The 13,294-nt window shown below is 31.4% G+C and overlaps 1 protein-coding gene across 2 annotated transcripts in view; it reads left to right on the plus strand.

Moving 5' to 3' along the window:
• Positions 1-4,035: 4,035 nt before the first annotated feature.
• Positions 4,036-13,294, plus strand: part of LOC122521133 — a 174,675-nt gene continuing 165,416 nt past the window's right edge. For both annotated transcript variants that reach the window (XM_043641606.1, XM_043641605.1), the window contains exon 1: positions 4,036-4,580. In XM_043641606.1, the coding sequence (XP_043497541.1) occupies positions 4,454-4,580 (127 nt within the window). In that variant the 5' untranslated portion in view covers positions 4,036-4,453. The remainder of the gene's footprint in view (positions 4,581-13,294) is intronic.

Here is a 13,294-nt window from a genome sequence, read left to right on the forward strand (position 1 = left end):
ATCTCGTTATTTTATCGAAGATTGGTTTCTTATAATTGCGAACAGAGAGAAATATAATTTGAATAAATTTTCTCGAATATAAATATTCTTGGGTATCGTGAATTTTCGACAAGAAAAAAAGATAAAAAAGGGTAAAAAAATTAGCGTAGAATCAATTCGAACGGTACGAGGAACCACGACGTAAAAATAGAACGACGAGAGTGGTAACCAATGTAAATACATTCTGTTTTCATTTGAAAACTGAAGCGACATGTGGGTATTGATAAATTTCGTTGAAAGGTATTCGATGTTTTGTTAATATAAAAAAATGATCAAACTTTATAGCGTTATCCTGTTATACACTAGAACAGAAAAAAGAAAAACGAGATATACGTATATATATATAAGCATAAATAAAAATATATTTGACATGATTAAATAATTGATATATAAAAATCATTAAAAGATAGATCATGTCAGACGATTATACATAATTCATGGATTACCGAATCAATTCAAAACATTGTACAGCTTATCCTTACTTATATTATACATATATACACCACCTCCTTCCCTTCATCGTTCACATACATACAAATATATCTACATATGTGTATGTATATGCTTCAAGACACGTGGTTCCCAAAGTTTTGTCTAGAATAGGTCAAATTGTAAATTCCAAAATATTTGGCGGGTCAGAAAAAAAGAAAAGAAAAATTTAAAAAAAAAAGGTTAGATACAAGGGAAAAATTTGTATTGAATTTATAACGTAATCTTTTTCTTTACTAATGACGATAATTACTTTTTACTATACACTACATACACTTGTTCTACACATATTATATATTACATATAAAATGAAATATTTCTTTTTAACCGAAAACAAATTTTAATCATAACATGATATATGTTATTTATATATATATTTTTGCTGTTAAACATTTCTAAATTATTCTTATGAATTGAAGATCGCAGATGATCTGACATCACGAGCCAAATGAAGCCCTTTGGGCAGCACTTTGGGAACCCCTGTTCTAAAGGAGTGGTTTCGTTATACCCTCATCGAATGTGTACAAGCTTATACATAAAGATGTATGCACGTAATACGTGTATACCTATATAAGTGTATACGTGATAGGAGGAAAAGCAACGTGGCTGATAATGAGAGCAATGAATGGGAAGTGGGGCGAGAGCTTATATGCCCTTCTTCCGGAGAACTCTGTCGTCGTTATACAGAAGTTAGGTATTTAGCTGCATCACAACTGTAACTATCGTTTACTACCCTCTAACCAAGCATCTACTACTTTTCTAGCTCTCTCTCTATCTCTCTCGTTTTGTCAATAATTATTAGATCACGTGTTTTCGTTGTCACTCGATTCACTATGTGTATATATATATAATACAAATTCATGAGAAAGTGATTCTCCTGTGCAATCAAACGTGAAATATAACATATCTATATTTATATTGTTATTTGAATTTTTACTAGTAGAATCCTTTTAGTTTTGTTTCAAATAAATAACGTTTAAAATTGTTTTCTAATTTTTTGTAATTCTTTTTATTTTGATAATATCAACGATTGTTTTATGAGCGTAAAAATATTCGATATAATATTTGATTTTTATACAATACCAAAATTTGTTCTTTTGTTTGTTATTTTTTACAAAAAATGATATCTAAATGTATTCGAATTTAAAATATATATGTATGCCTTATTGGATGTATTTTAATATTAAGAAAATGGTTTGATGATTGTTTTTTGGTTTTAATTTATATTGCGAGTCAAATTAGGGACGGCGTACTCATTAAATGCAAATTAGAATACTAATGTATGTATAATTAATTATTATTAATATATTATTCCGATCGAATTAAGCTAATCATTTTCTCTCTTTTTCTTTCATCTTTTTGTTACTCAATTATTTCATTAAATTAGATAAAGTTAGATCGAAGAGAGAACTTTCCAAATAGTTACTATTGCACTTTGACCTTCTGCATCGAGCAATTGGCTAGTATGAATGCATTATGCAAACCGAAATATAATTTTGGCAAAAGTTCTTTGAATAGTTACGTACGTAGCTCGATCAGCACCTTTCAAGTGGCAGAGAAGAAAATTTAAATGGTTGACTACTAAAGTAGTCGCTGCCAGAATCCGATGCAATATTGGCCCTTTTATAATGCATTTTAATCTCATGAGATTATCTTTGCAAATAAGTGGTCTGCAACTTGGCTTTATTATAAATCACGAAGGAGTAGTTTATTGAAATTAATTTTTTTTTTTTTATATATTTCAATCGATCATTTTACATATATACCTAAGTGGATTATTGAAAACTTTCTAACCTGACATGACAACAATTTGTTTTCGATCAAACTCGTTTTTATTTTAGAAGAAAAGAAAAAAAGAGATAAAGTTTAGGCTCAAAACTTTTCAACCTACTCACGTATATACCCACATAAATAATAATTATTTTATCATTTTTTAATTTATTAATTTAATTATATATATATTACTGATACAGTAGGTGAATTAAAAAAAAAATAGAAAAAAAATCTATGATAATATTAAAGAAAAGAAATAAAAAAAAAAGGATAAATAAAATGAGTTATTTATACCTCTAATGAATTCTCTCTGCCAATTAGTATCGATAGAGATAGTTACTTACTTGCGTGCTTAGTCTCTCACCTATACTATTGTCTATTTCCTATAGGTGTCTCGCGTATAGCTAATTAGGATACGAGCCATGAGTTATATGCAAAACATCTATGTACACAGCCGTCTACAAATACATACGTTTACTATATTCCATGTGCATATATATACATGCATTCTCTCTATAGATATTCATTTCTCATTCACGTAAGCATGTATATGTGCCAATTTCTCTGCGTATATGTGTATATGTAGATCCATTAAACGGAGTAGAACGTTCGTAACACGTATCTACACACGAATGTCGTTAAAAATGTGTGCAAACGAGCTTACAAAAATACAACGTGTAAGTGTACATTAAACACTAATACAAAAATTTATACGTGTGGTCGATGAACTAACACGAATAAAATATCTGTATGTATATATATAATGTTAGAAATGAATGTGAAGGGGTTTACAAATACCAAGATACAAATAGACGTATGTTTCGATTTACTAATACAAAACTTTAGAAGTATGTTGATGAACGATACACATATACAAAATATATATATATAAATATATATGTGTGTGTATTCGGAGGAAAGGGTAAACGGTCTAGAAATTAGTGTGAGTAAGTACGATCATGCACGATCAACGTGCGTGGTCCTAATGTAGGACGCAGCCAACAATGGCTAAATTTAGGATAAGATCGAGCCAGTCGATGCGCGAGTGGTGCCCACGCATGCCACAGGTGCGCCCGTCGAAACTGATTTCTCACCTTTAGCAATCCACCGAACGTTCTTCTCGATCTTCTCTGTTATTTTCTTCACATTGAAATATACCACGCGTAAAATAACTATAGTTATACATATATACACATACATTTATATATAAACGAGTAACACATATATTTTCGACTTATTGTTAGATACAACACAATACACTAAGCGAATACATACACACACAAACGTGATTCCAAATGCATACTCATAAATATACTTACACTAACATAACCAAACGTTAATCTTCTTTATGCGTGTATATACAGTATATAGTACAAAGAGACATTATTTTCTTCACGTCAGACCGAGGCGATACGTCAAGCTTCTGCGTGTAGTCGCGAGTGATAAATAAATACGAACGATATTGGCATTTATCCAACGTGTGTGTGTACACCATTGTCTGCTCTAAGAGATTGGGAATCTATGGATGTATTTAGTGTATGGTTTCATGGAAATATTGAAATTATTTAGTGCATTTTAATGTGAAAAAAAAATATATATATATATATTGACTGTGATAAAGAAAGTTGAAAAGAATTTTTTTTTTTCTTTTTCTTTTAATGTTATTCGATGCATGCATGCACGATACGTTCACACGTATCACGTAGTCACGTTTAGAGGAGCGTTTGTGCAACAAGATCGGCATCGTCTGACTATGTGAAAAATGTCCGACTGGCATTAGGTGACACAGACACGATATAACTATGACGACGATTTGAACGTACGAACGAACGCATACACACATACACGTACACATACATACGTAAATACACACGTGACGAAAATCACTAGTCTCGAGAATCTAACGCGATACATTTTTTTTCTTTATTATATCATACGTGATCACAAATATACTTTTCCAAGAAGAAAATAACAGGTTCATAAACGATAGATGATAATAATCTATTATCTAAATCTAATTCGCTCCTCTTCGTGGCACTCAGTTTTTTTTCTCGTTCGATTTTATAAGTTAGTTTTATTAGAATTTTATTTAGAATGAAAACTGGTGAAACATAAATCGTTAATTGTTATATCGTTTTGATACTCGTTGATCATGTGGTTACCTGTGATTTCGATTCTCTGGACGATCGTTTACTTGTTCCGTCGAAAAATGAACGAAAAATTCATCGAAACTTCTTCGTCTTTAAATGGAAATGCAAATTATCATCTTAGCGAGATACGTAAGTAATATTATTAGTAGTAATCCTTGATCCCATTGGGTGGGTATTTGGTACTTTTGGGAAAATATTAGAATATATTTGATTAATTAATTATCGAACTAGTATGATTTATTTAAATATATATCATATTAATAAATATTATTTTCAAAAAATTCTACAAACATAATTTAATTATCAATTTGATATATCTAACGAATTAACATTCGTATATTCAAAGTACCCAGAATCCCCGTAATTACTTTACCTTTAAAAAAATAATTCTCTCTCTCTATCTTTTCATAATAAAAGATAGATAGAAATAAATTTAACGAACGAATTTGTGGACGTTTCAACGTTGATAACGATGATAACGTTCTAACGATATATATATATATATTAACGAAAAGAAAAATTAATGGAAAATAAAAGAAAAGAAAAGAAAATAAAATAAAATAAAATAAAAAAAGATGAAGAAAAAAAAAAAGATGACCACGTAGCAGGAATTCACAAAACGATTGTGTAGTCTAGCTCGATAATTAAATGCTCGTTCGTTTGCGAGAGAATTATTTATCGTTTATGAAGATTTATGGGTAACCACGGTGCGGTGGTGTCGGCGAAGCGCATTGGTATACACATATAAGCGCCCGACCGCATAACAGAAACGCCATGTCGATTCCAGATTTGAATTCTATCTGGTAAGCTATCTTTCTCTTTCTCTCTTTCGTAGTATGTGAACAAATTCGTTCATTCGTTCGTTCGTTCGTTCATTCGTTCGTTCATTCGTAATGTTGACCCCTGCCTGAATTCGAGATTTAGGAGTGAGAGATTATAGAAAGCTTTGCGATGATTGCATCCTATCATACATAGGGTGTATATACTCGTTTGTTCGTTCGTTAATTAATGAATTAATTACAAATTATGTTACGTTATTTACGTTCCAAATAAAACGTTCGAATTTTTCCATTAGGCACAATCTGTTCAAATATATAATGATCTATATTATATATATATATATATATAAATTAATAATATTTATTATATTATTATTTATTTATTATATAAATTATTAATATATAATTATTAATATTATAATAATTAATAATAATATATATTATTATTAATATATAAATTATTAATGTTTAATTATTAATATATTATTATTTATTTATTATATAAATTAATAATATCATTATTTACTTATATAAGTAATTGTTTTTTTTTTTTGCTTTTTTTTTCTTTATAGAAAAAAATGATTTTGATCGAATAAAAATAATATTTCGATTTAACGTAATCAGTATTTATTATACGATTTTGTTAATGTTCAATGTTCTCTTTTCAAGATTATACTATAGTTTTTTTTTTATTTTCTTATACATATATATATTTTTAAATAAAAGAAAAAAGATTGATAGTTTTGTCAATAAAGCTGTGTGAATTTTGCGTTAATTAGGAAATTATTCAGCTTACGTGAGCTGAATTTAAATAGGAGTTCGATGTTTATTGCACGGCCGATTAAGTGCAAATTGGCAAATTTATTTATTATGCTAATTAAATATTTAATTTTCTTTGAGTTGTTTTTTTTCCTTTTCGTTTTTTATAAAAACATTATCTTTATTTCTTTTATCAACATCCTTAATGCTGCTAATCATTTACGAATATCCCGTATATCGATTCTATGAAAAATAAAAAAAAAATTACGATAGATCTTTTCGAATTTGATTATTTCTTCTTCTTCGAAAATATAATATATTTAATAAGTTATTATTAGTTTTATTTTGGATCTTATTATCTAATAAGATTAGGATTAAAAAGAGATTAGTTGAAAAACTGTTGCTAATATAGTTTCACGGTTAATCTTGAAAATGAGTAGGATCTTAATAAGCGTTCTTAGCAAAGAATTAATATCCAACGGAACGTGAACCTGGGAGTAAGGTTTTTTTTAAAAGGAAAAAAATAAGGAAAATTGGAAAACGCGTTAGAGGAGAAAATTGGCGTAGGAGCTTCTGAAGTAATTTGACGTCTGGTCTGGCAGAACTAGGCTCGATTGAATTTTCTTTGGCTACGAATGTATCTATTATGTATACATATATATATATATATACATATCTTTGGTATGTACTACTATGTATATATGTAAAAATATATACACGTAATATTACAAGCTCGCGTATAATATTCAAATTTAAAAATGTAATTCTAACGAGAAGGGGAATAATGTGATAAATTCAGGAAAGTTTTCAACTCTCCAGTTGAGAAGATAACGGGAATTAAAATAATGGGATTGAAGGTAAGAGTACGGAATTGCGATAGTAGGATAAAACTTTACGGTTAAAATATCGAGATAGTGGAATATTGAATTTTTACAAGCGTTAACTAACGAACGAACGAACGAACGAAAAGTTTCATTTTGGATTTGAATTATTTCAAGATTTGCTCAATATTCTTTCAGCGTATAGTTTATACTTACTTAGTATATACATATATATATATATATATATATATATATACACACACACACACACACACACACACACACACACACGTGTACACACGTATACAGATATCTTGTATTAGCCTCATTTACCAGGTAATATTTTTGTCGGAATTAGACTGAAATATATTGCATATATATATATATATATATATATATACATGCATGTGTATATATATACACGTACACATATGCACGTAGAATGCATGTATACACATAGTAACGAACTTAACGAGCTTCCCTCTTCTAACTCAAGTTAGCTAACTACGTGCGTTATCGTTAAATACGACTATCTACCTTAGTTCTCTCTTTTACGTTCTATCCCGTAGAACAATATTTGCGACTTTTCTACGATGCTAATTCTTATTCGAAAGAGAATAAAACGTTGTTTTTCAACTTAACTATATTATGAGAAAAGAAAAGTGGAAAATACAGTTATCCTATTTTGATAATTTTTTTCTCTACTTTACAATTATACAAAGAAATAATAGTCTTTTTTTTTCTTTTACCATTTTTGCTTGTTTTCTTTTTAAAATATCAATTTCATTGTTTAGTCGTATCAAGTGTTCCAAAAAAAAAAAAAAAAATGTTACAGTCCGCGCGGATAAAATGATATATCGAATTAAATCAATATTTTTCTAACATTTTATTCCCTGTAAATCATTTTTTTATTTCTCTTATCAACTATACCAAGAGATAAGAAAATTGAGAAATGTGCGTTACAGTTTGCGCGAATAAAATGATAATATATCGAAGTAATTAATAAAGATATTTTATTTTATTTCTTTTTTTTTTTCCTAAATAATATCTTCATCGATTGAACTATACCAAAAGTAAGAAAATAAAATAAATAAAACAAATAAAAAAATTTGCCAGAGTGTTCGAGTGGGATAAATGCGATCTATAGAAAAGAAAAGAAAAGAAAAAAACAAAATCAATAATCTCTCTTTCCTTCCATTATAAATTACTCTTATTTCCTCTATTACCGATTAACTATACCAAAACTTAAAATAAATAAATTAAGAAATAATATAGAATAATATAAATTAAGAAAAATAAAAATATATATCGAAATAATCGATAATAGTTTACGAGCGTGTCCTTGACAAATAATAATAAAAAACTGGTGTGTGTACTTATGTACGCACGTAAGAAGTTATACTTCTTTGCCGTACCAAAACGAACATAACCTCAATAACCTCAAAAATAACTTCAAAAAAAAACTTCAAAGAAAAAAAATAACTTAAAAAAAAAATAATTATTATTATATATATAAGAAAGAATAAAAAAAAGGAAAAGAAAATATCAAAATATAGATATCAGTCCACACTAAATATAAGAGAGATATATCGAATTATTTCACGCGTCAACAGTCATGGCGCGGTTACAGCATTAGTTCTCGCTCGATCGTTTAAGTAAAGCAGCGCTGAGTACGATTAAGTATTTGGATGGGTGACCCGCTTGAGAAGAAAAGAAGACAACTTCATGCCGTATACTTGAAATTGCTTTGCCGCGCGTCGTAAATATCGACAAACTTCATGGTGTCGTTTTTCCAGACTCTCGGAACAAAATCACTCCCCATTACATTTTTCCCAACGCGCCAAAAGAAATATAACTTCAAAAACATTGTCCTAAATGTGGTCAAGAATAAATTGTTTTTGCAAGAGTGAAAAAGAAAAAAGGGCAAGGAAAAAGAAAACAAAAATAAAACAGAAAAAGAGAGTAAAGGATGGGGGTGGTGGTGGTGGTGGTGGTGGGAGTTTGGTGTAGTGGATTGAATAAAGAGAACAACGAACGGGACGGTAAGCTCGATTTTCAAAAAGCTTATTTCCGTACGAACGGTTTACTACTACGTCATACCGAACGACCAGAATAAACTAAAGCGTCTACTACGTCACTAGCTCCGTGGAAGGGTGGCCCCCCCCATCGCAGAAATTTTCAATGCGAGAGAAAGAGAGGGGTGGAAGAAAGAAACAGGGAGGGGGAGGGAGGTAGAGAAACTAGCCGACCGAATGTGAATGGAAAATAGTAATGTCGACGAGTCAGCTGTGTTCGAAGGATTAATAGTGATACTGGCTGATAATGCTAATGGTAGGGGATGGGTTAATGGAAACCATATAAAAAATACGTCAATTTATATTTAATTATTTAAGTTATTTTAACAAAATAGGATTTCTCTGTAATAAACACTGTATTTTCATGATTTTTCGTATGTTTGACCTTATTATGGAGTAAGGAAAGTGGGGGGGAGGTTAAGGAAATTATATGAAATATACAAATAGATTTAACGTTAATTCATTTGTTGTTAGAATAATCGTTATTGGATATGGTTTGAAAATATGAGACCTCCAGTTTGTGATTAATGCAATTAAATGTAGCCTTGCATTTGGTATTTTTGAATAGACGAAGATACAACGAATGATTTTCTTTTAAAAATATCTCTCTCTCTCTCTCTCTCTTTTTTTGGTTTTTCTTCTATTTCTTTTTCTCTGCGTTTTTCTGTTTCATTCTTTTTCTCTATCTGTATATCTCGTTGTAATAGTCTATTTTCGTTCAAGTAATTCACGCTGTATAATAAAAAAAAAAAAATACCTAACTTTAAGTAATTTTCTGTGCTCGTACACAATCGTTGAATTAATTTCACCAGACGGTTAATTTCGTCAGGCGGTTAATTTCGTTGGCAAATATTTTGATAGGGTGCATAAATCGAGCCAATTCAAATTTGGAAGGGGAAAAAGCGAAGAAGACTGAGTGAGTATAGTAATACAGTCGTTAATCGATTAAACATAACGATTTACGAAATAATATTCTGTTTCTTTCCTTTTTTTTTTTTTTTTTAACAAAATTTATCTACGTATATGTACAATATATTTCTATTATTTTTTAATAAATAACTAAACGAAACTAAAAATAAAAGAAAAACCTGATGAAATAAAATTACACAACATATATTTGTACTTATATACGAATCTAATTTGATTTAATTTAGGTAGCACGTAAATATACTATACGTGGTACGTGCTGAAATAGATGTCCGAAAATTTGTCATAGTTAACAAAATTCACGCTCACGTAGTTCGGATAATCGTGAAATTCTTTTTTTTACCGTTCGTTTTCGTTGAATCGGAATTGAATCGAATCGAATTCAAGAATGCATACAAAAAATTAGGGAAAAAGACTCTTCCTCTCATTAATTATACATATGTACTCCTCGTATGTATGTATATATGTATTATATAGGTACAGTGAGTGCAACTTAAAATTGTACACCGTTACGCTTACTAGATTTTTCCCTTGAAAACTATTAAAGTTTAGTAGAAAGCAAATTTAAAAATAAATACATTAGTATACCTTAATTACATATTTAATGAATTTAACTTGAAAGCATTATTTATATAGCAAATGAATTAAGCAAATAGGAAAATAGTGTTAAGAAAAAACGTTCGTAACGAAAAATCGTACGTGTGTCAATATAACAAATGTATTTTACTTGAAACAATTGTTAATTAATATTAATAGAGTACATTAAAATGTTTTACATACTTTAAATGATTATTAATATAATGCAAGAGAGGAAATGTATATATTGTATTTTAAATGCATAAATAAGTTCAACGTACCGTTCTCTTTAAAATACACCTTTAAACTGGCACATTGTCCTCTATGAATACCAGTTAAATGCTTTTATTGATTGCTGTTTATATTATTTTCCCTGAGGTTACACATACATATATAACGAAAATGATATGCCCGTAATAAATAGAATTTATTCCTTCGGAAAGTCATATAAACAACATTCAATAAAAGAACTTTCATAGAGAACAATGAACCAGTCTAACCGTGGATTTCGAAGAGGTACGTAGAAATTTATACTCCGTGATTTTAGATTACAATAAACGTTCCTTTCGACAAACAATTTTCTTTTTAACAATTGTTGTGAATTCTACGCAAACGAGTGAGTGAGTCGATCGTCGGGACGTGTCGGGACGTGTCGAGACGTGTTGAAACCTGCCGAAGCACGACGAGATAGGGAAGCATCGTAGTTCAGCGGTAAAACCAATGAGCGCTGAGATCCCTTTGTAAGGGCTCCTTCGTTCTACTAGCGCGCGTTCTCCCACCACTTCTGTTAGACCAATCATATGCATCGACAGCTACGGTATTTTCCTTTTCGGCAATTGGTCCGCGCGTTGTATCGCCTTTTCCTATAAAGCCTGTGTTTTCTTGCGCCTCGTTCTATTTTACCACGAGACCTACGAGGGATTACATCGAAGAGAACTACACTCTTGCGCAACGATTACATCATCGAAGTACTACGAGCGACAAAGGAAAAAGCAGCCCTACACGTGATCAGATTTTATTCTGCCTTTTGCATACGCATCTCATCATACGATAGCCACCGATAGGCAAGATAGCTGCAAAACATTCATCGGCTTTGTAAGGATTCATCGTGTATATAATTCAACCAAGGTTTTTATTCCGTAAAGCTTTTCCCTGACGAGCCAAGTAAAGTGTACTCTTTAGTACTGGCTGCGGCTCAAAATATATTATATCTGATTTATTTATCCTATTCTTATTTCCAACAAATATACAACGCTCGATATTCACACGTGACGGTATTTTCTAATGATAATAAAAAACACTAGATGTACTGATCAAGGCGTCGGTCATTCACCAACAAACATCTAAGGTATATCAAATGTTCTAATGTACTTTACTAATATTTACGACTGTTTTAACTGAAATGCACTTGTTTTAACGTTCCTACTCGGTGAAGATTTTGAATGGACAATTTACATCTTATTAGAAAATCAAAATTGTTTTTTAATATTCGTAGTTGTTGTGTATTCTACGCAAACGAGTGAGTGAGTGAGTCGATCGTCGGGACGTGTCGGGACGTGTCGAGACGTGTCGAAACCTGCCGAAGCACGACGACACTCGAAGTAGGGAAGCATCGTAGTTCAACGGTAAAACCAAGAAGCGCCGAGATCCCTTTCTAAGATTCCTTTCTATCTCCTTCGTTCTTTTAGCGCGTGTTCTCCCACCACTTCTGTTAGGCCAATCATATGCAGCGACAGCTACGATATTTGTCTTTTCGGCAATTGGTCCGCGCGTTCCATTGCCTTTTCCTATAAAGACCGCGTTTTCTTGCGCCTCGTTCTATTCTACCACGAGACCTACGAGGGATTACATCGAAGAGAAGTACACTCTTGCGCAACGATTACATCATCGAAGTACTACGAGCGACGAAGGAAAAAGGCAGCCCTACACGTGGTCAGAATTTATTCTGCCTTTGGCATACGCATCTCATCATCTTCGATAGCTGCTGGTAGGTAAGCTAGCTCAACATTCATCATCGTCTGTATAATTCAACCAGGATTTTTATGCCAAAAGGCTTTTCCTTGACGAGCCAAATAAAGTGTACTTTTTAGTACTGGCTGGGCTCAAAAATATATTTTAATTTATTTCTCCTATCCTCATTCCTAACAAATAAACAATTCTCAACATTCACCTGCGTCGTCATTTTCGAGTGGTAAGAAAAACCACTGGAGTACCGTTCAAGGCGTTGGTCGTTCATCAGGATTTATTCGTTACTTTGTTATTTTTTTTTTTATTTGTTTTCTGCAACCAAAAAGTGAAAGTTCCAAAGTTTTTAAAATGATGCCACTGTTCCAATAAATACTTACGTTTTTATTTGCATATCCTGTATGTGGGGTTTTGAATTGTTAAGAAGTATAGATATGAATGTGTGAATGGTATGAGTGTGAGAATGATTGAAAGGAATAAAAGAATGCATCCGGTCGAGGATAAAGAAAGAGCGTTAGATAAGAAATTAGTTTTAGGTATAAGGTTACGCCGTCTGGACTTGTCGCCTTGTGTAGCTAGATCGAAGTCTCCCGAACGTTCTCGATAATGTGAAATACCGGAAAAGCCTTTGCGTGGTTTGGAATGATTAGGAAGTTTCCAGGGGAACGACGAGAAACAACGGAAGACGATGGAGGGGATGTAGGGTATAAGTAGGCGACGGAAAGGACTGGCTGTGCGTTTTTTTCTGTGAGTTCGGTAATAATTGACGAGTGATAAGTGTAACGGAAAGTACGGAAGACAACGGGGAACGACGAAGGATTACGATAGGCGACGACGAGTCGGGTTCGGGTGTTCCTTGCGGTTGTTTTCGGACGTAGCGAGTTACACTTATTGTTAATATATCGTAGCGTTAGGTCATTGGTTTTAGATTATAGATATTT

The sequence above is a fragment of the Polistes fuscatus genome, unplaced genomic scaffold, assembly GCF_010416935.1.
Source record: "Polistes fuscatus isolate 324 unplaced genomic scaffold, CU_Pfus_HIC Scaffold4, whole genome shotgun sequence".
NCBI classification, from domain to species: domain Eukaryota; kingdom Metazoa; phylum Arthropoda; class Insecta; order Hymenoptera; family Vespidae; genus Polistes; species Polistes fuscatus.